The sequence below is a fragment of the Aulonocara sp. 'chitande type north' Nkhata Bay genome, linkage group LG20, assembly GCF_057382095.1.
Source record: "Aulonocara sp. 'chitande type north' Nkhata Bay isolate Kocher_YH1m ecotype deep benthic linkage group LG20, A_spYH_male_GT1.1, whole genome shotgun sequence".
NCBI classification, from domain to species: Eukaryota; Metazoa; Chordata; class Actinopteri; order Cichliformes; family Cichlidae; genus Aulonocara; species Aulonocara sp. 'chitande type north' Nkhata Bay.
Genome location: NC_141363.1, coordinates 16066855 through 16093109, shown reverse-complemented (window position 1 = coordinate 16093109; position 26255 = coordinate 16066855). Strand labels below are relative to the sequence as shown.

The following is a 26255-nucleotide window of genomic DNA, read 5'->3' as shown; positions in this document are numbered from 1 at the left end:
TGTTGATTACAGAGGCTCTCGGATGCTCCTTAGATGACTCGGAAGGTTTTCAGTGTCTCGAACATTTTTTTAGACATCGGAACAATATAATAAATGTGGTATATAATAATCAAAAATCGAGAAATTTAATCTAATGCAGATTGTTACAGAGCGAGAGAGAAAGAGAGAGAGATCACGTGAGCATGTCAGCCAGGAAGTGACCGTGCAATCGTTTCAGGTTTGGCCGGTCAGCGCTGTAATTTCCTCCAAACAAAGTAGGACTCGCCCCGCAGAGGCCGGATGAAACCAATGGATTGAGCAGGATTTCTGCTGTTGTATTTTGTTTGATTTTCTTCGCAATTGAAATGTGAAGAAATGGGCCCTGGTTAAAGGAAAGAAGATTCTAGAAACACCGTGGACTACGGGGTTTCGAGTTCGGGTAGGAGCATAGCGGCCTGCGGCCGAGAAGGGAGCTTTAGCAGCCGGGCAACGAAAAGAAGTCGCTCGCTATTGTGTGTTAAAACGGAATTAGCATCATAATAAATCCCCGTAAGTGTCATGTTGTTACGTTAATATGAATGTAGTGTTTTAACTGCTAATGTTCGTCAGGTGTCACGAGATGTCTTGTCTTATTTGTTTAAATTGAATAGCCGTACCAACCCGTTTGGTTTGAGCTACCGCTAGCGTGAGGCTAATGACTTTAGCTGCTCGGAGCTCTGTAGCAGCGCTTGATTAGACGACCTGCCCGGCGCTCCGCTGGGGCACACGGTAATGGAGATAAACTACAGCCATTAAAACATTACTGGCGGTATGCGAAAGTAATGCCACTGTTTACTACTGCCCCGAGAAGTCAAAGCAGCGAAATTAGATACGGTATGTACATAAACAATTGTTACATTTCGCAGTGTAGACCAGGTACATCAGGGTTACGGTATTATGTTACTCTTCTGAAGGTTAGCAGGTTTTTTAAAGAGAGTTGCCAAAGCATGACTTTGAGAATATAAGGTTAGTTTGAAGCCTCGTGGAGACCTATGTGCATGCTTCATTATTTACAGGCACATGACAGCCACGAACACGTGTGCCTTAAAATAAACGAACCTATATAGTCTGCTGGTTATTGGCTAACTTACAGTAAGTAAGCTAACTAGCTTGATAAGGGGAAGCTCAGCAATACGGATTAATAAACAGCGGTCGGCTATTTAGTAAATGGTTTGTACTGAACGCTAACTAAAATGGCTGATTTATCTGTTGTCCTTTGTTTGTCATTTTACTGTGGACTAGCAACTTGCGGTTGCTATGCTAAGGAAACGGAGCAAAGCTCAATGTCCGACTGGTTCAGTCGATGTTATGCTCAGCCATATGCTTTTTGTTGTAAGGCACAATAGTCATGTTCTTTTTCAGCATTGCTGTTATCTGACACCTGCTCTACAGCAGGTCCCTGTCTCTGGATGTGTGCATGCGTTTGCTGGTGTGTGTGTCCTACTCAAGTCCCATAGCTGTTTGATATTCTGTTACATCTTGTAAATTGCACATCATGATAACTGACAGTGAATTGTCTATGCTTTAGGTCCCCATCCCTCACTAGTCTTCCTGATTCTGTTCTGGGAGAGTTCAGACCAGCATCATCGCCAAGATAGCCGGGCCAGGCAGGAAGAGGCACACCTCAGATCCAGACCCCAGCAGTGGTAGTGACTCTGGCGACGGGCGGCCTGTCAGTGCCAAGTGCCTGAAGATGGCCAGCAGCGGCAGTAGTGGTGTGGCCGGGAGTGAGGCGGTGGGCCACCGTGGTGGAGCTCAGCAGAGAGGAGGCAGTAGCAGAGAAAACGGCTCAGACTTGCCCTCCAGTACGAGTAAGAAGAAGCAGAAGGACAGGGCCAACCAGGAAAGCAGAGAGGCCAAGAGAGCGGCGGCAGCAGCTGCTGCAGCCGTGGATGGGGTTATTGCAGAAGTCAAGAAAGGTAAGAATTACAAAAAGTGTCCCAGCTACACGCATTTTTACATTATTTTATTTTTTGTGGATGTCTACTCTTAAAATGTGGGTAAATGTTTTGTTTTGAAAGGTAACCATGTAGCCTCATCCCCTGTAGCGTGTCCCTGGTATTTTATTTTTCCCTACATGAAAGCTGGTTAGGCCACTTGTGTTGCTTTGGTGTCATTCAGCTGCTTTTCCATGGAGTTTGTCATCCTCCTGGTGACTCAAATTCCACCATCTTGAACTTTAGCTAGTGACGGTGATTGTGGTCTAGGGCTGAACGATTATGGAAAATAATCTAATTGCGATTTTTTTGCCCCAATATTGCGATTGCGATGCGATATGCGATTATTTTTTAAGGTCTTTGTCTTCTGTATTATTAAACAAAGACAAGCAATACATCATATAGTATGGCCAATACTATATTACATTAATTTTAAACTGTTCTTTCCTGGAAGACAGACCTCTGTTATGATGACATGAGGTGATGCATGAATTGATGACTGACATTTTTATTTAACTTCTTCAATCACAACAGTATATTTGAACATACACAATAGTTTATTTTTAGCTTACAAACATCTGAGCATAAAGTGCTGACAAGGAACCCTGGTGTAAACATTAAAATGAAAGTCAGTACAATGTGCAGATTGCAGAAATATACATAAACAAAATCAGTGGCTTTACCACACTCAGTTTTTCGACATCTGTGAACTACTAGACAGTCATTCAATTAAAAAATAATATTAAATAAATAAAACTAATAAATAAAAAATACACACATCTTACTGATCTCTGCAGTCAGTAACATTACACATAAAGTGCAAACATAATAGCAATTGTATAAACACACACACAAACACGCCTTTAAAATTTAAAGGCGTGAAATTGGACGGTCTAGTTCTGATTAGCGTCACCGCTGTCTCGGTGGAGTTTAATAAACTCGGCCGTCTGCTTCTTGCTATCTAAAATATAACCAGACACTGGCGTAAATTCTCGACTGTCTCATACTTCTGTTTAATAAGTTTTCTGTTTGACGTTTAGTCAGCTGTGTGAAAACCAAGGAGGAACCCACCCGGGGGATTAATAGTTTTATTTTATCTAATCTAATAACTTTAATCTCAGCCAAACCGATTTACTCACGAACAAACAAAACACTGAAAAAAGCCCAACAATAACATTTTTAGGTTGTCTAAGTGACTTATATATTACGTTTAACCCGAGCAGCGAAACTCCGCGGTGATCTGAAAATGATGTGCCGGGAGTTGTGCCGTTCTCGGCCGCATCAGTAACCCTCGAGCTCCCGGCTAGCTGTCGAGCTGGTGGGTAGCAGACGCCTCTGAAAACGTCGAAGCACTTTTGCAAATATGGGATATCTTGATAAACCGAGCAGATATTTGATGTTTACACAACTACTTTCTCGCCTGAAAATATGTTAAAAGTTTATTTTGTGACCCAGAAAGATTAGTATGAGTAATTTTAAAACTTAGTAGCGGCCGCCATTGCTGGAAACTGGAGTTTGGCTGGGCCGCGCTATGAATTCTGGGATATGGTAGTAATTTGGACAGCCTTCGGCACGTCGCTGTGACGTAATCGGTCTACAAATGCGGCCTCAGGAGGATGCAGCCCATGAATTTGGACATGTCCAGAGTATAATCGCAGCCTTTGCGGTTAGAAAATTGCACTTGATCATGTCGCGATATTATCGCAAATGCGATATATCGTTCAGCCCTATTGTGGTCCCTGTTCTGCTTTGTGAGAGATTCACTGTAAGCCGGAGGGTTACTCAAACCACAGCCTGTGGAGAACTGGTTCATTTGTTTGCTGTGATCAGTTATTTTTGTCAGTAATTATTTCACTTCATTCTAGATGCACATTAAAAAGCACATTTTTATTATGTCAACAAAGTCCTCTGGGTGAGAGACCCTCAGTGATCTAGAGACAAAAGCATCTGCAGCCAATCAGTAATCGTCATCTTCTTTCTTCTGGTTCCTTTAGCTGATCCACCACAGCAGATTATTTTGCCTCCATCTCATCCTGTCCTAACATTCTCCTCTGCCACACCAGTTCTCTGCATGTCCTCCTTCACCATATGCACTAAAGGCAGAAACACACTAGTGATCTAGATTTACCTTTAGATGAAGCAGACAGACCAAAGTGCATGGCTGTAGTTGAAAGAGGTGTGCTGATTTTATAACAGAGAGCAAGACAAAATCTTCATAGCAAACAGAAACATAACAAAGAAATTGTTTTATGCTCATTATTTTATTTTTTATAATTAATGAATAGTAAAATTGTAGCTGAGATAAATATACAATTTGTTGCTTGGCCCTAGTTTGTGTCCTTAAATCAAACTCAAAGGGCTGTTCCAAGAACCCCCTTAAATCACCTGCCACCTACACTCACCAGGTGCAGGCCAAGGCAGTGGAGTTAGAGTCCTTAGGATATTGTTGAGGCATTTATCCCTTTGCAACTTCTTTATCGGATAAAACAGTAATAACAGCAATAAAATATTAACTACAACTACATTATATGAATTTGGTAGCACACGTATGTGTAAATGTAAATGCCCAGCTTTTAGTTTGTCATCATTTTATTTATTTTGCAGTACTAAACTTTTTTCTGTGTAGTGGAATAATTTGCACAAGAGAGTTGAAGAAGACGGAACGGGTTAAATGGAGTGGTTGGAGATGAGTGTCAGGGTTGATTTGTGACAGAAGGAATGTGAAAGTGAAAGAGTAGATTAATAAAATAGTAGTGAGACCTGCTATGATGTATAGTTTGGAGGTGGTAGTACTAACAAAGTGATACAAGGCAGAATTGGAGGTGGCAGAGTTGACAGTCTTTGGATTTTCTTTGAGAGAGAACAGGATGGGCAAGATTAGGAATGAGTACATCAGAGGGAGAGCTCAAGTTCAGTGTTTTAGAGACAAGGCTGAGGTGGTTTGGACATGTGCAGAGGATGGATAGTTTTGATTATAAAGAGCCTCACAGAAGCAATGACAATGTAACAGTCTGAGACTCACCATCTTCTTCTAGTAGATACTGAATATAATGTGTTAAAAGATGAAGAAAACGTTTTATGCTTTCTGGAATAACATAATGGAATACTTTTCCAGTTTAAAGGTTAAAACAAAAGCAGCTGTAGTTTTCTTGTCTGACCACTGAAGGATTTATTTGAGTCCACATAATCTTTGCACAGATTTGTAAATTAGGTTTGTGGTTTCTTTCTTCTTGATGTTTCTCCTTTTCTTTTTTCCTTTTCCTCCATCATTTATTTGTCTTGATCGAGCAGTATTAATCACTTAACTCTGTTACAGTTGTGAGTGATTTTGTCCCTGAAGGTTGAAATGCTAATGCAAAGCTTCTCACATTTTCCATAAGCCCTTGATCAAATAAGCTATTGATTCACAGTGCTTTTTCTTTCCAAAGTCTATAGTCTTTGGCAATACCTGTAAACTATACACGTGAGATTCGCCTGCCTTTTGTTTTACTTGTTTTCTGTATTTGTACTCGTGGATTTGGACTCAAAGCATAGATACCTCCCTAGCAACTAAAATAAGCACCACAGTAATAGAGCTGTAATCTGCAACAATTACAGCTCTATTACTGTAGTGCTTATTTTCTATTCAATAACCACTTTAGTCCAGCAGTAACAGCTTTTTGGCCAGTAGGGGGAAGGAACATAGTAGAAGATTGTCCCGTTTTTAGCACCTATTCCAATTGCCAATTGCATTTACTCTGTTCGTCTCTGATTTGGTGTCCATCGTGTTCTGATCTTCAGCATGTGTGACTACCATATTGTCACACATTTCGATATGTTGTTGTTGTTGTTTTAAGCCTGCATAATTTGATACTAATAACAGCTTTTAAAGGTGATATTGGATCTCATGTTGATGTGAACGTAGTGATACAGCATTTACCTGATCATGTAGAGCACAGCTCATGCCTGTAATCAGTGCTTTGATTATATATACTTGGTCGTGCTGGAAGTATTGTTTGCAAGTTATCTTAGTGGGTCTCATCAGACTAGACTGTGTTCAGGTCAGTGCGGCTGTTTGTAGTGTTAATAGATGAGCTCTACTCTGGCTCTGTTTGGTTTCTCATGAGACTGAATGTGAGAACATTTGTCTTGCTGGTCCTCTTCTTCATAGTGAAGGGATGTTATTCTAGCTGAGATACTGCCAGATACTCAACCAGCTGTAGGCTTTTCATGAAAAGGCACCAGTAATTTTTTGATATTATTCAAAACCCGCAATCACCAACTCTGTTCAGTGATGCAAAGCAAAATGTATTTGGAAACAGCAAATTAAATCATTTCATTTTTTATTCATTAATAGTATTACAGTGTGAAATGCTATTTAAGTTGAATTGGTTGACTCACTTTAAATTAAATGTAATTTAATGTTCACAACATTCATGCTGGTAGTTGATCTAACCGTAGTGACAGTCAAAATGAGTTTACCTTAAACCAAAAGCTACTTTATTAAAAATAGATTTTGAGAAGTTATTTTTTTTCCAGTTGCTAGTTTTGTAGATCTTTCTAAAAGAAACTCTTGCTGCTTGGCAGCCATCTTTGAAATGTTTTGGGGAAAAATAAATTGGGAAGAAAATCTAAACTTCACTTTGAGAGTATTATGTGTGTTAATGTGTACAAGTCAAATATGATGACATACTGCAAAAAATAAAAAATAAAATTCTACACACGAGCAAAGTTTCAGAACCTCCACACAATACTCGGTGCTAGCATAATCGGCGTCTCCTCTCATCCAATCAGAGTGCTTAATAAGTTCCGTACTATTTGACAATATGGTTACTTTAAGCCAAGAAAAAGCCAAAGTACTGTTATCTACAATTTTACTAAGCCCACAATTGGACTTCACAAACAACACTGCAACAACATGATTGGCTAATATCTTTACTTTTTCAGATAGTGATTGGCTCTTGTTAGCTTGAGCAGGACAACTATGGGCTCTTAACAAATGAGAGCTCTCCAATTGATTTCTGTTCAAGAATCTTTGATTGCATGTCTGCTCCTTTCATATTCTGGCTGTAACAGTCCACTGTTGCAGTAGTGTAATTTTAATTATACTGAGAATTCACAAAAAAATACACTTAAACACACATGTTAAGTGTTTAAAAAAAAAAAAACAATTTGTCACAAATGTCAACAAGTTTATTCCTGTCATTTGAGTGGCACAGCTACACTGGTAATCTGACTGTCACCAGCTGAAGGGGATTGAGTGTTCCTTGTGACCTTTTTGGAGTGATTCAGTTGGGGAGAGATTGGATGAGGAAATGAGTGTGGGAAAGTTGAGGCTTGAAGGCTGGGTGCTATGAGCCTTGTGGTACACGTCTTCTTGTTTCTTTCTTTTTGTCCACGTTAGTGTGTTGAGTCTACATTTGAAGAAGTGGCTCGGTAGCATGCAAATGACTTGATGATTTTCCTTCTTGCAATTGTTTACTTGGAATACAGTCTGTGTGGGGTGGATAATTTTAGATGTCCCATTTGTAATTGCTGAGTTCACTGCCTTCTGTCTGCCTCGGTCTGTCCGTGAGTGCTCTAGACTGACCCAGTTGAGCATATGAGCGCAGTGGTCTGTGTGAATGCGTGAGCATGTGCATTCAGTGTGTTTTCCTTTGGGTTCATTGTACTGATGCTGTGCTCTTCATTGGTTTTTACTTTAAAATTTCCTTTTTAACCAGAGGATTTTTTTTTTAGTTTTTACGTTTTAACAGGGTCACTGTGGCTCAGGCTGGAGGCTGAGTGATCAGGGTGGAATAATTTTCAAGTTCCTGCTCATCTTTAAAACTCATATGCCTGCTTCTTTGTTTTTTCAAGATGTGTTTGTGGACTGGAAGCAGAATGTCAACGAAGTGACTGTCAGGCTGCGCTGTGGCGAGGGGGTGCAGAGGATAGAGGACATAAACACCACCTTCACAGACACACACTGCAATGTGGATTTCCCAGGTAATTCACAGCAAAGTATAAAAGTGGAGATCAAAATAGAAGCTGGGTCAGTCATAAAATATAAAACCACAAAAGTACATAGCTGTACAGTTTAGCCTTCAAACTCTGGAATTTGGACTTTAAACTTAATCCTTTGGTTTATATCTTGGATTTATTGCAGTTATTCTATTTGAAATGATACTGTAGGTAGAGCTGTGGTCTATTAAAATCGGTGCATTCTCATTCTTCAGATGGACGGCAATGGAGCTGCCAGCTGCAGGAGGAAATCGAGGCCTCATGTAGCAAAGTCCAGTATAAGGAAAAGGGAGGCTTCCTCCATCTCATCATGCACAAAAAGATTCCTTTCCACATCTGGCCTTCTCTAAAGGTGAGTCGCATAGAATTGTTCATCGCTCATTCAAAACAAGTTTAAAAGAATATTAAATTAAACTGAGGTAAGTATGCTAGCCTGCAAGCAACACACTGTACTTGTTATAAGGGTTCTGCACCACGTTTAGAAAAACATTTTGCCCAGACGTGACTGTTATTTAATCTTTGAAGGAGAGTCTTGCACATTGAAGCTTTAAGTAAGCCCTGTGTTTTTCTTCTGGCTCCTCTCCTCTGCTTTAGTCAAATAAAAAGAAGGAGGCAGTATCCATAGAGACCAAACCAGACATGAAGCCCGTTGCCTTGGAGTCATCAGAGAAAACTCCACATCTCCAGCCCCAGCCTCCCTCGTCACCTGCACACAGCGAGTCAAGACGCGGTGTTAGCAAATCATGTGTCAAACGCAGCCTGAAAACTAAACTGACGGGTGAAAAGGCCACTACGGACTCTGCAGGTGTTAAAAGCACAGCTGGAGATGGCTCCACCACCAGCAGCAAGCCTGTTACCGTCACGAAAGCAGAGCAACCGCATCAGGAACCTAGTGCCAAACGCACAGTTGTACGGCTGCCTAAGACCTCTAAGGACGCTGCATCAGCCGACCTGCCATCTGTGATGTCTACAGCAGCTAACGGGAAATCCACCTGTGCCCACCTGCCCGCTGGTCGGAGCCCACAGACGGAACGGAAAAGTGGAGACAACAGATCTGAGACTCGTGGCAGCGGACAGAAACAGGGAGCAGAAGCAGCTGCTTCCACCCTTACCAACAGAACTCAGGTGAGATTAGCTATAATATTGTGATTTATAATTCAGTTTCTTTACATGCCCTTAAATAACTGGATACAGTTGACTTACTCCAGTAAGCTGAGCTGTTAACTGTCCTGTAAGCAAGAAACCTGCCAACTGTTAGAAAAACTTGATTCCTCTGGCAGGGAAATAAAAAATTCACAAACACCAAAACAGTGTGAACACACAACGGTAAAGAGCTGTCTGTATTGTACTATCTCTATTTTACACAGCCACTTAGCTACCCCAGCAACAGTATTGCTGTTTTCTTTTATTGTGTTTATAGTCACACACAGCTGTCAGGCGGATGTGACGTATTCTGAATGAGCCCAAAATCATGCAGAACCCAATAAATAGAAATAATATATTTCCATATTTAATAATATTTAAAATGATTAAACCTTTTTTTTTTTTTTTTTTAATTTAAATAATTTCCCAACTCTGACTCATTTAAAGACTAAAATTGCAGATTATTTCCACACATCACCCAGTACTAGGATTTAATTCGATTACAGCCAGTAACACCATCTGCCATGTGTGGGCTCCCCTTTTCCAAGTGTCCCTGGAGCTTGGGAGAGATTTGTAATTTTATGAAATATTTTTACACAACATACTAACAGATGCCATCTAAACCTGTCACCAGACAACAGCCTGCCAGATAAAGAGCAGTAAGTGAGACATGAGAGGACTGTCTGCTCATGTGTATTGGCGTGTTTTCATACAGCTAAGGTCACAAAAGTAACTTTGCAGATACTTTAGATCTCACTGGATAATCAGCTGTATATGGCATCCTTTGTTTTTGGTCACTGCTGTAATAAGAGGACTAGAGGGTGCTGTGTATACCCTCTCAAATGTGAAAAATCTGTAGCTCATAGATATTCATTTAGTCTCCTTTTCCTATGGGGACTTTGGGAGTGAACGTTGCTCTTTCATTTTTAAAATGTCTCCTGTTTTGTTTTTGTTTTTTTTAAATGTATTAATTTATTTGTATTTTTTCAGTTGGCTGAGAAGCAAAACCAGTCATCAGACCAGTCTGGTGCAACAACACATGTCAGTGTGAGCCAGCCAGCAGCTCCTGTTAGCACCAGTGACTGTGTTAAACCTGTCGCCTTCAACAACGAAATGAATTCGACTTCTCCCCAAAGGCTGGGAGACAGAACAGACTCTGAGCCAGCTGGAAAACCTGTTGAGCAGGAATCAGAGCAGGATCCTCTGATTTGTCAGCAGCTTGGAGATATGGAAGTGGTACCAGTAGAGGCGATGGGAATGCCAGCCAAGCAAAGCCAGCCCCCAGGTGTTGCCCAAACGAAGAGCAGCTGTGACGATGAGGAGAAGCGGGACCAGTCGAAGGAGGAGCCGCTACTGGAAATGAAGCAACTGGATGGTTAGTTGTATATGGTGCTTAAATGCGCTTCTGAAAAAGGTTAAGGGAACAGTTTAACACACAATCAGTCAATTTCGGGGACATCGGTTTGCTCAGTGAGGAGGTGTAAACCATTGGGAATCCATTTCACCTGCTTTGGTGCAAACAAAAGGAGAGCAGATGCACTGGAAAGGCAACAAGAGGACCACTCCAAAAAGGGGAATGTTTTTGCATGTGGAAGCCAAACCATTGCTCTTTCCTTGTCCCCTATTTGCTGATTTTTCTCTAGCTTTGCTTTTTGCTAGTAACCTTGTCACCAGCGACAGGTCATAGTACCTGTAGTGCATTCATATTGGTTGACAAGCCAGGGTTCTCCGTTAGCACAAGTCCCACTAAAGACCCTCATGCCACACTCATAGTGTCTGTTTTGACAGTTTGGTTAGAAATGTGTACAACCCTGTCCAGCTGTCCTTGAGTAATGGATCATCTCTTGGAGTCTCATCCATTCTTAAGACAGTGCTGGGAGGCTTGGAGAACACTATCATAACAGCACCAATGTGCTAATCTGGGGAAGCTGGACTATCCATGCAACATGTACTGTGTCATGCTACCAGTGCAGTGCAAAGACAGTGGCAAAAAGTAGAGGTAGAGGAAAAATCAGTCAGCTGGAGTAAGAGAGCAGTGGTATACCTGTAAAACCATTCACTTTCTTAGGTTCGGTTGTTGCCTCTACGGTGCACTTGTTGTTTTTGCACAAAAGCAGGTGAGATCATTTCATAGGTTGATTCCCCCCCCCCCCCCCCCCCCCAGTTTGACCGACTTTGTGTAATATTTATTTATTTATTTATTTAGCGTATAATTGAAGGTGAAAATAGTAAATTCCAAAATTTGGCACCTTCCAAAATTCTCTTTTAGTCTCACTAACTTTTCTTCTTCTTGAAACTGGTTTATGACCAAAGATCACAACTGCAACATATAAATGCTGAAAACATTTAAAATCTTTGGTTCCAAGCCAGCTGTGAGATAACCTTGGCTCTCAACCAGGACCTGTCCCGCACACCTTAAACACCTTTCCTGGGATCATATTAGGCATGCTATTCAGATGCACAAACCACCTCAAATAACTTCTTTTTGTTAATACTTTGTCCAAACTTCCCACAGCCCCAGAGCCCATGGTAAACCTGCAGTATGTGAAGAATGATTCATATGAGAAGGGCACAGACTTGATGGTAGTCAATGTTTACCTGAAGGGGATCTGCAGGGATACAGCCAGAGTCATCTTCAGGGAACAGGACTTCACCCTCATCTTCCAGACAAGGTTATGACCATGAATATCTACTAATAAAGCATGTGGCTTCCTTTTGGCCAGTCTCGAAAGAGCAGCGAGTGATTGACCTTCCTTTGGCTTTCCTTTACAGTGATGTCAGCTTTCTGCGGCTTCATTCAGATTGTGGACCGAACACAGTCTTCAAGTGGCAAGTCAAACTCAGGTACTGTTGGAGTTTGCTTGTTCTTGCTTAGAAACCAGAATCTTAAAATGAGCAGGTGAAGAGCGCAACACCGGAATGTTTTTCTGTGTAGATGTGTGGGCTAACTGTACAGATATACTGAGCTGTTCCAGGAATCACGGCTAGCTTCATCAGTATCTAACTAATTGGAACAGCCTAATTAGCCATGAAGAAACAAGAGTGCTAAATCACTAGGGTTAAATCAGGGCAAAGACATCAAACTTATAAGGTAGAACCTGTCACCACATTTAAGGAAACTTGTGGAATCAAACTTCCTTATCTGTGGTTTCTTTTTACGGGTTTAAGCACTCGGCACAAATGGAAGTGGTGCGGACAACATAAATATGTTTAATATCTGGAATGTTATAAATGTCTTCCAGACATTACGTGATGAATAACAAAGTGGGAATGTTGCACTGATGACATTCTCGTAGATCACTCACCTCCCTGAACTTCTTTTTGCCTTTACAATCTGACCTGTGTACTCTCCTTCCTGTGATTCAGGAATCTGATCCAGCCTGAGTTGTGCAGCTATGCCTTCACTCCCTCCCGTCTGGACATCACTCTGAAGAAGAGGCACAGCCAACGCTGGGGGGGCCTGGAGGCCCAAGCCACACAAGGTCTGCTGCCAGGCTTCTACTTGTCAACATTAGATAAAGTCTTTGGTTTTGTTCTGCAGGATTTTTGGACATGATAATCCAGAGAAGTTCCACAATAAAGATGACCAGCACTTATTGCTTGAATTTAGGGCAGTTTGTTGTCTTTTGTTAGTGTTTTTTCTTTACTGTTTGTGGTTGAGACAAATGCATGTGGGTTTTTCAGGTACAGGAATTTGACCTCTGTAACGTGGCATGTAAATGAATATTGCTGCAAAACTATATTTATTATTCCTGTCACATCTCTTGCTGATGAGCTTCATTTTCTAACCACAACCTCTATTGTCCTCTGTTTAAGGTGCAGTGGGTGGCGCTAAGGTCGCTGTGCCCTCCAGCCCTGCCTGCATGGAGAAGAGCCAGCCAGGCAGCAGTCAGCACAACCTCCCAGCCAAGGAGGAGCCTCCGCGGGTTGGGGAAGAAAAACCCAAGACACCCAAGGCCCCAACCAGAGTGGAAGATGGGGGTTTGGACTCTGTGGCTCCACGCACAGTCTCTGAGCACGTTGCTATTACCAAGCCAGAGCCTACTGTTACCATGGTGAATGGATTAATGAATACCCATATAGACTTGAAACTGTGTACCGTACTACTATTGTTATATTGTTTTTACTTCTAGTGGTTTTATTATCATTTGGTCCACGTGTGTCATAAGAGCTGACAGCAGCAGAGGTGACACCATAGAGTCTGGATGAGTGAATAGTTATTAAGTGAGGCTAATAAAAGTACAAATACAAACATATACAACTAGAGTAAATGACAGTGTGTGTTTCCCAGCCTAAGCCTACCTGCATGGTGCAGCCCATGACCCACGCACCTCCGGCCAGCAGCGAGCGCCATGAGGAAGAGGAAGAGAAGAAGGTGTGCTTGCCTGGTTTTACAGGGTTGGTCAACCTCGGAAACACCTGCTTCATGAACAGCGTCATTCAGTCCCTGTCCAACACCAGAGAACTCAGGGATTACTTTCATGGTAAATAATGGATTTACTCTTTTTACCTCTTAAAAATAATACAGGAATACATTTATAATTCAGCACTGTTTTAATAAATGCTGCTCTAATGCACACCCAAAGGGATAATTTACTTCATCTTTAATGCTGTTGCCAAGAAGAGCACCGTGTTGTTGGGTTTTTGTGTTGAAAAGTAAAACAGGCTATGTTTTATTATGGCTTTGGTACAATGTCATGGCCCACAGGGGCAGGCTTAATGAGTGCTCAGGAACTTCCACAGGATTTATCTCCATTAGCTACAACTGCAGAAGTTTGTGGACTTGAAGCATTTAGAGCACTGAAAATCTGGGTCACCTAGTTCCTTGGAAACAATGTAATTCGCCAAAGGTTGATAGAAAATATTATCTTTTTGCATTCCTGTATTTTCTGTTTCCCCACAGACCGAGCCTTTGAGGCAGAAATCAACTGCACTAATCCACTGGGAACAGGAGGCAGGCTAGCCATCAGCTTTGCTGTGCTGCTCAGGGCTCTTTGGAAAGGAACGCACCACGCCTTCCAGCCCTCAAAACTCAAGGTACAAAAGCGGCACCCTGAGATTTTCCTGAGATCTTTTCCTCTTCTACAGCAATTTTTCTCTGGAAGTTTTCAATCTTCCTTCATTTTCTCCATCTGTTTGCAAACACACAGGCAATTGTGGCAAGTAAAGCAAGTCAGTTTACTGGTTACGCCCAGCACGATGCCCAGGAGTTCATGGCATTCCTGCTGGACGGACTCCACGAAGACTTGAACCGCATCCAGAACAAACCTTACACAGAAACGGTCGACTCTGACGGGCGGCTAGACGAAGTTAGTGTTTTTCTTTGGCTAATGTGATGAGATTAAATGGTAACTGTTTCCTGCTAGAATTTTGTCAAACCTTGACCTGATGTTTTGTTTTGTTTTTTTGTTGTTGGTGCAGGTGGTGGCAGAGGAAGCATGGCAGAGGCACAAGATGCGGAATGACTCCTTTATAGTAGATCTGTTTCAGGGTCAGTTCAAGTCCAAACTGGTGTGTCCCACATGCTCTAAGGTAACACAATAACACAATTTTTCAGTCCCCCACCCCCCACCCCCACCCCACAAACACACATGTTTGGTTTCTGTTTATTGACATTGACATCTCTGTCCTCTTTTTCAGGTATCTATCACCTTTGACCCCTTCCTCTACCTGCCCGTGCCGTTGCCACAGAAACAAAAGGTGCTCTCAGTTTTCTACTTCGCTAAGGAACCTCATAAAAAACCCATCAAGGTAAGATAAGAAACAGCTTTGCAGTTCTGCATCAATTATTAAGTGCTGAAATTCAAAGGTGTCTCTTGTGACCTGTTAATGAATATTCATCTGTATGTGTCAGTTTTTAGTGAGTGTAAGCAAGGAGAGCTCCAGTACTGCTGAAGTCCTGGAATCTATCTCTAGAAGTGTGAGGGTCAAACCCGAGAACCTCAGACTGGCCGAGGTTAGACATTTTAAAATGTCCTTTAACAGTGTCGTGGAAAGGAGGGAGAGTCGTATAATACCGCAGACATTTAGAGGTGACTTTCTCAAGGACACTTTTTCTCTTCCCCCCCATCTCAGGTGGGAAAGAACCGCTTCCAGCGAATGTTCCTGCCTACCCACTCCCTGGACACAGTGTCCTCCTCTGACATGTTATTCTGTTTTGAGGTGCTTTCCAAAGACCTGGCCAAAGAGAGAGTGGTATTGTTCAAAGTGCAGCAGGTATAAATCTCGCTTTTACATTTTGAAAACCTGTGAAATATGTGACTACAAATATTTTAACAGCCTTGTGTTTGCTCTGCAGAAACTTCAGGTCCCCAATATCCCCATCTCCAAATGTGCTGCCTGCCTGAAGCCTCCGGTGTCTGAAGAAGACAAACTGAAGCGTTGCACTCGCTGCTATCGCGTTGGCTACTGCAATCAGTAAGTTTTCCAAAACATGTTTTTTCCAACTGTAAATAGCTGATTAAGAACTTTCCAAGGGATTGCCTGGAAGAAAGTGACTCCCATATCATGTTATTAATTCAGTCGGTTAACTTTTCTATGAACATGTGTTGCGAAATCAATCAATGTAGAGCAGTGACACAAACCACGGAGGCCCAGAAGAGTGCAGTCAAACAATGAGTTTATTAACACACAGGAGAGAAAACATCAGCATATGTCTTCTGCCAAAAATACACAGAGAATGGTTTATATATCATCAGGGTTTGACGCCCCCTCTTGCATTCTATAACATATTTTTGTATTTCTAAGAACATCATTTGCATCTTGTACAGACAATGAAACAATTTTAGAGCTAAAGTCAGACACAGAAGTTCCTCTTTCTAACATCCCAAATAAGGTGATAATTTCAGGCCCTGGAGATACCCGTTGACTTGTCCTCCTGTTGACCCATCTTCTGTCACCTGTTACTAAGTAAACTCAAATGCCACAGGTTGCAACAAGAAGCTGAATACATTCAGGCCTTCGCTCAAGCCTGTTCCTAGATTATATGTACTATATGTATTATAAGCGTGTAGCGGCCTTCTATGTTCTAAGTCTTTTACACAATAGATTGTGAAGTCATAGCGCTTCACAAAGCTTGAAACCTTCAATAAACTGAGACTGAACATCAACTCTGAATGAGCACAATCATGCAATGTGTATGAAATACTTCTGGCTGTACCTGTAATAAAAGGTTAACATGGTGGAATTAACTTTAATAAACATCTTTAATACAATATCAAATGCTATAAGAAATAAATGATAAAACTGCAGATTATATGTTAGCAATAAAATTTCTGTACTTCCTCACATGTTAACTCTTCTGCTCTTGTTTCTCCAGAGTGTGTCAGAGAACCCACTGGCCCAACCACAAAAGTCTGTGTCGACCCAACACAGAGAACGTGGGCCTGCCTTTCCTGGTCAGTGTCCCAGAGTCTCGACTCTCATATTCCCGGCTCGTCCAGCTTCTAGAGGGTTATTCCAGGTACACAGTCACTTTTATTTCAAAGTCATCGTGTTCGATTTACTAATATTAAATTTGCTGTGACGTGTCTGAATTAGAGATGGTCCTGGGAATTCGTTTTACTTGATTAATGGAAGAAAAAACTCAAACTACTTGACGATTCTAAAAGTATAAACAAAGACAAGGAGGTAGCGGATGGTGTCTAAACAAATTCTTCATGTATGTAAGGGCCATTTGTAACTGTTAATCACATTTTTAATAAACTGTTCATATTAAATGCTGCTGAAATATGCAGCAAAGTTTGCTACCAGCATTGTTTCTTTGTATTACACGTCTGTCTACATGTCTGTGGCGTAAAGTACGCATGTCTGACAGTCTTCTATTCATTTCAATCTATTTGACCTTTACTTTTCCTCTTTTTCTACAAATATTTATTTATTTGCTTTTCATCTTTTAACACTTGGCTGCTCTCTGGCCCATTCCATATTCTCTCATGGAATAAAGAAGTATGATTTTTATGTAGGTGTTAGCAAATCCTTTTCTGTCATGCTCCACTGCTAAAGCTCAAAAAGTCATTAATAAAGGATTCTAGTTTACTTTTATAAAATGATTTTCATACAACTTAGTTTCTCTATTTTCCTTTTTTCCCCTGTCACTGTCTTAATGCTGGAAACTTGAGCAATAATCAGATCCCCCTGGCTGTACTTTGTATTTTCTCTGTGCCAGCTACACAGATGGATCTGTGAACACCCAGAAACATTTTTGATGCTCAGAGTATGACAAAAAAAAAAAAAAGTTCTGAATGTCTTTTCAGTCAACGCTTGTGCTTTTTGATGTAAAATAATCAGAGTTTAATGTTTATGGCATTTAATAATGAATATTATGTGAACATACTAAAATGTGAACTTTTAGTATAACCTTTACTGTCTCTCTGTGTGCAGGTTTTCAGTCAACGTGTTCCAGCCTCCTTTCCAGTCAGGCAGAACATCCCCTGAAACATCACAGTCCCGAGTAGACCTCCCTCCAGTGCCAGCAGGCTCCCCTGACGGTCCTGGACTGGAGGATGAAGCTGTGGGTGGTAGCAGTACTGTAGGAGCAGGTAACTTGGAGCTGGAGAGCCACGCTTCGCTGCCTGAATCCCAGGCAGAGTATGCTCAGGCCTCAGCCATCCACTCAGGGGACTCGGAGTCCCTCTCCTCTTCCCAGACGTCCCTCTCCACCACACGGACCACAGATTCAGGGTTCTCCGAGTCACTCTCTTCTGCTTCTTGTTGCTTTCTGGACCCTCATGCTGAAAAAGAGACGTCCTGTGAGAAGGCTGTGCGGCCAGAAGGTAAATGTATTGTACAGATTCTTCATTATTTTGGTGATTTGCCTTTTTTTTTTTTTTTTTTTTTTTTTCTTGCCTTCTTATTTAAACTTCTTGAACTTTCTGCAGCTGCAGTCGCAGGGTATCAGCATCCGTGTGAATCTGCTTCAGGTCATGCTAGTCAGTTCTACATCGCTCTGCTGGATGCAAACAACAAGGAGCAAAGGCTGGATGAGAGAGGTACCACCCCACTTTCTACAGAACTGATTTTCTTTAGTTTTATTCTTTTCATTGCCATATTGGGTTGATTTAGCAAGATATGGTGCTAAATTGAAAACCTCTTCAAGACTTTTCTGTCATAAGATGCGTTTTGACTTTTTCAGGCTTCTGAGGTTTAGTGTTACAAAAATAAAACAGAAAAAGTTCCACACATCAATATGTTTTCCTCTATCAACCCGTCTGCAGAAGATGCACTGGCAGATATACCTGACGATGCAACCCTGGAGCTGGTGTGGAAGAACAACGAGCGTCTAAAGGAATATGTGCTGGTGAGCTCCAAGGAACTGGAGTACGAGGAAGACCCGGGTTCTCTGAGTGAGACGGCCAGAGCGGGACACTTCACCCTCGAGCAGTGCCTCAATCTTTTCACCAAGCCAGAAGTGCTGGCACCTGAAGAGGCTTGGTAGGAGTCTTTAAGAAATGAGCTCTAAATAATGTAGCATCGATTGTGATTCTAGACGTGTAGCTCTTTTTCAGGTTATTCACAAATTCCACTTTGTCTGATGTAATTCTAAACTTGGTGAACATACCCAAGTGGTAAATGTGTCTAGCCTGTGTAACAATAAACTCAGGTTTAACTTTCTCTTTCCCACTCCCAGACAGCAGCGACTAAACTAGGAGACATCTTGTATACAAACTTCAAAAAGAGGAACTAAACTTAACACTTAAACCAACAACCTGGTCTGTAGCTGGATAGTGTCAGGGCTCCAGATCCTGCATAGACATTCAAACAGAGGCTTTTATTTGTGTATTATTACATGAGAGAGAGAAAGAAAAAGATGTTGATACATCGAAAGGGAAAAACTCAGTATACTACAGTTACATACACTAACAAAACAAACTGAGTTTGGATAATGATGCTCTCAGGTTTTTAAACAATGTTCAGAGGTCAACTTTTATGGGAAAGATCTAGAATTTATACCTGGGCTAGGGGAAGAACTGGTGGCAACCAGTATTTTTATTGTTTATTTCACAGCATTATTCTTTAGGTACCACAGTCATTGCAGTAGTGATGGTGACGATAATAATCCAGTAGACTTTAAAAATTCTCAGTTTCTGAGTTCAAGTTCAACGCTGAATCATAGTGATCATAAGTAAACAGGTGTCTGCTGCGTAAAATTGGATTAGGACATAACATTTGCCCAGTACTTTATTACTCTACACTGTGCTAAGAGATACATTAGTGAACTTCATAGTTGAAACTTCTTAAATGAAATTCGGTGCAGGCCTGACGTGAAAAGTCTTATTCGATTATTCTGTGCATTCGTCTCATCAGCTGGTCTTTATCTCTGCTCTCTGTGTTAAGGTACTGTCCAAAGTGCCAGCAGCACCGTGAGGCCTCCAAGCAACTGTTGCTGTGGCGTTTGCCCAACGTTTTGATCATTCAGCTCAAACGCTTCTCCTTCAGGAGTTTCATTTGGAGGGATAAGATCAATGACATGGTCGACTTTCCAGTCAGGTCAATACAAGCTAAATGTTTTTGTATCCTAATTTTCACATCATTTGAATGTTAATGAAAAAAAGATTTGGTCAATTATTTAGCTAAGTGTGACTATTATTAGTAGTAATACTGTATCATACTATACTGTATTTGTTTCTATAACATTAGCCTCTCTCGTCTTTCAGGAATCTAGATCTAAGTAAGTTCTGTATTGGCCAGAAGGATGAGATGCAGCAGCCTCCTATCTATGACTTGTATGCGGTCATCAACCACTATGGAGGAATGATAGGAGGCCACTATACTGCCTACGCTCGCCTGCCAAGTGACAAGAACAGCCAGCGCAGTGATGTTGGTAAGTCTGATCAGTGGCATCTGTTTTTATGTATATGGAAGTTATACAATAAGTTCCACTCTGACATCTTGCTACCACTTATCGGCCTCTCTTCCCTCCTTGACTCTCAGGCTGGCGTCTATTTGATGACAGCACCGTGACAATGGTGGACGAGAGTCAAGTGGTGACGCGTTACGCTTATGTTCTGTTCTACCGGCGCCGAAACTCCCCAGTGGAGAGGCCGCCACGCTTCCTCAGGCCTGTAGGTGCAGAGTCGCCCACTGCTGCAGGAGCTACTGCCAGCCAGGTGAGAGAGCCATAACAATAAGACAGGAAATTTTTCCCACAGCTAACTTAGAGCTCCTGTAGTTTTTGTTTTTCTGGTTTTTTGGGTGGGGGTGAGTGAACTGTCACTGTTAGTGTGGTTGATGGGCTGTAGGAAGATTTTAGCTTGGGTCAGTGTGGTTAATGAGGGAGTTGTACATGTTTATTCCTTTGTACATTGTATCGAGTCCATCTGTCATTGGGGTTTGGGATATTAATAAGTGTCACACTAATGAGGAACTGGCAGTACTTGCCAGGTGTTAAGAGACAGGCCTGTGTGTTAAATCTCTCTGAGAACTGCTGCTTCTGTTCAATTAGTCTTGACAAGAGGAGCTTGTGCTCTGACATTGTTAATGACAAACAGCCCAGTGGGTTTATAATGGATGGATCCATCATGAGACACACTGTTAATCTCTGCAAAGCTCAGATGTCAAGTGGCATTAGCTTTGTGGGTTTTTTCTTTTCCCTTTTTCCCACTACTTGAGTGTAACTGCTTTTGAGGTTTTTTGTGGGGTTTTAAATATCATTCCCTATCATTAATAAATCTTGCTGTTGATCTGGTGGACAATTGAAAAGCGGGAAATACACATTATAAGCAATTTCAGTGTGTATTGTAAGTGATCTTGCTTAGACATCCAAATCCATATGGGTATAAAATTAAGTGGAGAATGGCGTCTGGACTTCTTTAGGTTGCTTGAAGACACAACTTAAAGAAGTCCAGACGCTTTTCTTTCCAAGCTCCTTAGACTACGATGACCTGGATGACTGAGAACCTTCACAGACATAAGTGGAGAATGTATAATCTGCATTTTATTGTCCTTTTTCATACATCTTGGGGGGCACTCTGATATTAAAGGATTCCCTTGTAAGTAAATGAACAGCTAAATAACGTGAGTGTTTTTAGTGGAAGAGTATTGTGTTTTAAAGACTTTATATTCACTTTTAAGCTGTTTTTCATTCCTGTCCTCCTTTTTGCTGGAGCATTTTAGCCATGTATTGATCAGTGAGACTTTGAACCATTGAGTTGTCTTTCCATGTGAGCACAGTGCAAATGATATACAGATTATTTATTAAAAACTGACTTCATGTCACTGCCGGATGTGAAAAACTCCACTTTGTTCCTTTGGGATAAATGCTGCACAGTCTTTGTTCAGTTACTTTCATTTCAGAAGCTGTCAGATGAGATTTCAAGGCTCAGGCTTAAATTTCATATCAATCTCACAAAATTTGCTTAAATTGGTAAGAATATACTATGTTACAGTGTTTCCAACAAAATGGTTAAAATATACATTTCTTAACCTGGGCTTTTAGTAAGAAGAGCTTGAAGATGTCCCTTTATTTTCTGGCCCCTGTAAATTTGATTCCCACTTAAAGAACAATCTCCTCACTGTCCCAGTTTCAGTAGAGCACACGTGTCATCTCCGTACAAATCACTATGCTCAGCAAGTACACACATTTGGAGGTTTCTCGTGTAATCGTAGTATTTGTTAGAACACGCACCTTTTCGCAGAAGCTGACACAGGTTTCCCGCCAATCGCAGGCCTCTCTAATATGGCGGGAACTGGAGGAGGAAGACGACGGGCTCGACGAAGGGCCCCGTGGACTGTTCCTCTCTGCGCTGCGGCGACACCGAACACAGAGAAACAGAGACGAGGAAGAGGAAGATGGAGCCGAACAGTCGGTGCAGCAGCACCGCAGGCAGAGGATGTTGGACTATCCCGACGACGACTGCGTACGATACTTTGTTCTGGGCACGCTCACTGCAGTGCTCGCTCTGTTTGTCAATTTGGTCTACCCTCTTCTTTACAAAGCCAGCTGAGTGCTGGGTTTACGTGCTGGACCGCCCCTGAAATCAAAAAAGTCTGTTTGTAGAAACGAGAAGAGATGTTTTTAGTGTTTTTCCAGTAAAATATTTGTGTTCTACATAGCACCACAATACCTGAAGTGGCTAAACCCTTTAAAATACTCGGCACTACTTCACATATTAAGACTTAAACAGGCTGATGTTAAAGTCACAGCTGCTGACTCTTTCATCGTGAGAGACGCTAATTTAAAGCTGCAGGAGAGCTACCCCCACACTGTAATGATGTACTGGGTGTAGATTTCTCACTACATTACCTCTGCATTGTTTTAAAGTGGCTTCAAGCTCTGTACATTTCTAAAGAAAGTTTCAGTTTTTATTGTCACACTTTGGGTAATAATTCTCAGATGATCAGCCATGACAGCCTTAATTATACATTGTATATGTGGAGTTGAAGCGCAAACCCTGAAAGCTCTTTTGGAGCCTGTTTAGATGCGTTCAGGAGTCAGATAATTGTGTAGGATCCTTTTTAAGATGCTTATAGGAGCATTATAGAATAGCAAGGACCCACTGAAAAGCGCCTTTTGTTTCCAGTGCACTACACTCATAAAAGATCAACGTGCAGGATTCGGGGCCATCTAGTGGTGAGGTTCCAAATGGCAATTAACTGAATGCCCATTTCTTTGGAGCACCTATGCAAATCTACATTATAACCGTTTGGGTCTTCCCGTCTGTGTGACTTGAGAGACATCTGTTTATATTTGCAGGTGTTTGTACACTAATGAAAACAATGATTAATATATTCTTATAGAGCCCCATAAATCCTACACATTGGTCCTTTAACAGTAGAAATGTATGATGGGTGGAAAATGTGTTCTTGAAGAAGAAAATATTAAACCTTATTGTATGTATATGTATGTGTGTGTCCGTGTGTGTAGCTGCTTTTAGTTTGTATTCTGAAAATTAAGAAAAATGAATTTCGGGGCCTTTTTAAAATTTCTGATCTTGTCAAGACAACATGTCCTCTTTTACATGTACTGTAGTACACTCTAATTATTTATATATATATATATATATATATATATATATATATATTATATAATTATAATTTTTTTTTTTTTTTTTTTTTTAAATTGTGTGTTTATTGAATACCTCTAAGCCATAACTGCTTTGAAAAGTTAAGGGGTTGTGTTTTTTGTGGGTGGTGGGGACTTCTTTCTGTTCATTTGTTTTTGTTTATTTTTTAGCAGTTTGCGGCTAACTAAAGTATATTCAGAACAATAAAACTATACATGTTTGTCCGCCCCTGAATGTAATGTTTATAAATTGCACTGCTTTAAATGGAGTTAAATTCTGAATGATTTGGGAGCTCTAAAGGACAGTTACACATGAATTGTTCCTTACTTGTAAGCTATAAGCAAAGGTATTTTTTGTAGAGCCTTCTTTAAATTTAAAATTTTTAAATATATTTATTTATTAATAATTCCGTTTAGCAGCTTAAGTTGCTGGACGACTTCATCCACAGCCACTAACTGTTTGCAAGTGTTGTTGAGACTCCACACCGTCCACAGATCAGTTCTTTGCTCTGCAGTCATCCCGTGATGATCGTGTGTGAGTGTGTATTTGGGTCTCAGGGAAACCTCTGGTATCAGGTCAGAGTACACAGACCTGTATGTGCTCTGCCTTACTCAGATCACCATCAGACTGTATACTTGATTCAGACATATGCAATTCTCAAGTCTTTATTCTATTTTTTTTTTTTTTTTTTTTTTATTTGTCTACAGTGTTCTTGATCTAATTTGTCTCCTCAAATCAACTCTGTAGAAGTATTTTAGGGGGCACGACCTCCAAGTGCTGATTGGCTAATGATTTAATGGACTTGACTGATAAAGTTATCTTTGTGTGTGAGTGTGTGTTGGGCCTAATTTAAAAATGTTAATTGCAAAAGAACAATAATCATAACCTATATTTTGATGCCTCTGTATAATATTACCGAGTTATTGCAAGTAGTGTATTGAATAGATCATAACCTATTTTAATTTCCATGCAATAATGTATCTCAATAACTCCACCTGAATGCTGCTTTCTAATATATAAACTTTGTGAAAATAAAATTTCCATCTGTTTATGGTCTTTGTGTGTTTCATGCCCACACATGAACACTCTGAATGCTGAACCAATGTGATTTAATGTGAACGCTTGGTTTATTTTGCAGGCCTCTAGCCAGTCGCTATTTGGGACAGATCTGGATGCCGAAGGACCGCCTACGCTGACCCCTGAGGTACCGTCTGACCTCTTTGCCCACTCCGGCGAGTGTGCAGCACCATCCTACGGCAACATGGAGGAAGTGGACTAACAAGTATGAGGGCTGATGAAAGAAAGGACAGTAGAGTGGAGATCCATGGAGGTCCCCCAAGTGGGAGCAGCTCCTCGGCTGATGACGCATCTGTCGTCATTGGTTACACCGGCATCTGAATCAGGTGTCCGGGGGGTGCAATGCAAAAAAATCTGCAGGTGGTCTGAGGATTTGACTGCACTCACTTGAGACAGACCTTTGTTAATATACTCACATTAATAGCCATTGAAAAAGACTTAACAAGTTACATGTGTAGTTTTATTCATTCAGTTCATATGGGGACACTTATGATCTAAGAGCTCCTGTTAACAGTAGCAGTAAGTAGTAAAGCTGCTGCTAATGGAGTTCCTCCTCCACCACCTAACAACCACCTACCAGAGAGAGGGTGTCCACGCACCAAAGCACCTTGTGGTCTGGTTTCAAGCTAAAAACCGGCTCTTGCTAACATTAACCAGACCTGTGGTCGATTATTAGGGGATATTTGGACACTTTGATGATTGTCGTAATATAAATGTGTTGTTTGTTTTTGTTTTTTTCCTTTTAAAGTTTGAGTTGCCTGGTTTGATTTGTTTGTGGTGGTGTATTCAAGATGGACTGGAATTGTAGCATCACATTAAGGAAAACATGAGATGGTGCTGACCCACCTTTTTTCTTTTTTCTTTTTTTTTTTTTGTGTGTTTTGTTTTTAATACAGTGAGCACACACTTTTTCTGTCCCGTTGCTTTCTAAACTTGATTTAGCTTCACTTTCTCTAGCTTTGTTCATTTTTTTTGTACTTGTTTAGTTTTTTCATTCCTGTGGATGCTTTGTCTAAAGGCTTCAGTATAAATTGAAATGTGCATGGCTGCATGTAACCCGAGCCCCTCGTCAGATGTACCCTCACCCCCTCTTGCTGCGTTTCATTACTTCTGTTTCCTGTAAGTTGTCTAGCATCATGTTCTCACCCTCCTTTGTAATGGACTGCGTATATAATGTGGGGATCATTAAGAATGTTGCTGTGGATGCATATAAATGGTTAATATAAATAAAAACAGTTTTGAGAGTTAAAGACACCGGTGCCTGCAGTCTTCTCTCTGTGCATAAACGGCAGGCTTTGAGCGAGCATTGCGCCAAAAGTGAAACTCGGTTTAGACTTGAGAAAAAGAATTGTTGATGTTCACGAAGCAGGAGATACACAGAAGATCTCTACACAGGAATGGACTATGAGGTTGCAGACCAAAAAAAAACCAAACTCCACTGCAGAAGAGACCTTTAAGTCAGTATACAGTATGTGGAGGACAACCTGGAGAAAGATTCTGCAGTTTTTTTAAATCACAGAGACGACGTATGTTTGGTGAATGAAGGGAGAGCAGCGTCCCCACAGTGAAACCTGGTGGTGTTGTGCTGTGGGAAAGTTTTAGTGTGTGGAAAAACTGGGTGTTGGTCGTCACTGTGTCTTCAAATGTAACGATTCAAAACGCGTGTTGCTCTTTTGCTCTTCTGGAGGTGGTGAAGAACTAACTCCAGAAGACCAAAGTGACTGACTTGTCTGCCATTGAAAATGAAGTGAGGTTAACTGAAGACCAAGGTCTATACCAGGAAACCATTACATCTGAGAGAGTTTCCAAAGAAGAATGGGCTAAGATTGCTCAGGGAAACAACTGCAGTCTGTTATTCAGCAAAAATGAATTACAGTCGACTATTAGCAACAGGGGGCTGATAGTTTTGACCCTAGTAGTTTTTGTTTTTGGTGCAGTTTCTGTGCACACAACAAAATAATGTGAGCATCCACAATAAATCTAAGATGTTTGGAAAAGCTGAATTTAAAAAAAAAAATTCTTGCTCTGTTTAACAGCACTTGGAAAATACTTTAAAAAATGCAGTTTTCATTCCTCATCTATAAAACATCTGTAC

The 26255-nt window shown here is 41.0% G+C and overlaps 1 protein-coding gene across 6 annotated transcripts; it reads left to right on the top strand.

The window, feature by feature from the left end:
• The first annotated feature begins 181 nt into the window (after positions 1 to 181).
• On the top strand, positions 182 to 25414 carry usp19 (ubiquitin specific peptidase 19). Of its 6 annotated transcripts, none has more exons than XM_086278430.1 (26): positions 182 to 528; positions 1547 to 1937; positions 7794 to 7922; positions 8153 to 8289; positions 8532 to 9062; positions 10071 to 10455; positions 11596 to 11752; positions 11853 to 11924; positions 12447 to 12562; positions 12903 to 13135; positions 13372 to 13564; positions 13984 to 14117; positions 14231 to 14389; positions 14502 to 14612; positions 14721 to 14831; positions 14935 to 15036; positions 15156 to 15296; positions 15379 to 15497; positions 16399 to 16542; positions 17463 to 17854; positions 17960 to 18070; positions 18296 to 18512; positions 19416 to 19568; positions 19736 to 19902; positions 20013 to 20188; positions 21746 to 23052. In XM_086278430.1, exons 2-26 carry the CDS (start codon positions 1712 to 1714, stop codon positions 22022 to 22024), a joined length of 4695 nt encoding a protein of 1564 aa, XP_086134556.1. In that variant the 5' UTR covers positions 182 to 528; positions 1547 to 1711; the 3' UTR covers positions 22025 to 23052. The 6 variants fall into 6 exon arrangements, with proteins under 6 accessions (XP_086134556.1, XP_086134553.1, XP_086134559.1 ...); XM_086278427.1 differs by having other exon boundaries at positions 183 to 528; positions 12897 to 13135; XM_086278433.1 differs by lacking the exon at positions 21746 to 23052 and adding an exon at positions 24222 to 25414 and having other exon boundaries at positions 185 to 528.
• The last annotated feature ends 841 nt before the right edge of the window (positions 25415 to 26255 follow it).

What these genes read in the sequence shown, in the direction of transcription:
- usp19 (XM_086278427.1), top strand. Translation starts at nt 1,712, where the DNA reads ATGGCCAGCAGCGGCAGTAGTGGTGTGGCCGGGAGTGAGGCGGTGGGC. An exon ending in TATTGCAGAAGTCAAGAAAG is followed by an intron (nt 1,938 to 7,793) that starts GTAAGAATTACA and finishes TGTTTTTTCAAG; the next exon opens with ATGTGTTTGTGGACTGGAAG. An exon ending in CGCGTTGGCTACTGCAATCA is followed by an intron (nt 15,498 to 16,398) that starts GTAAGTTTTCCA and finishes TTGTTTCTCCAG; the next exon opens with AGTGTGTCAGAGAACCCACT.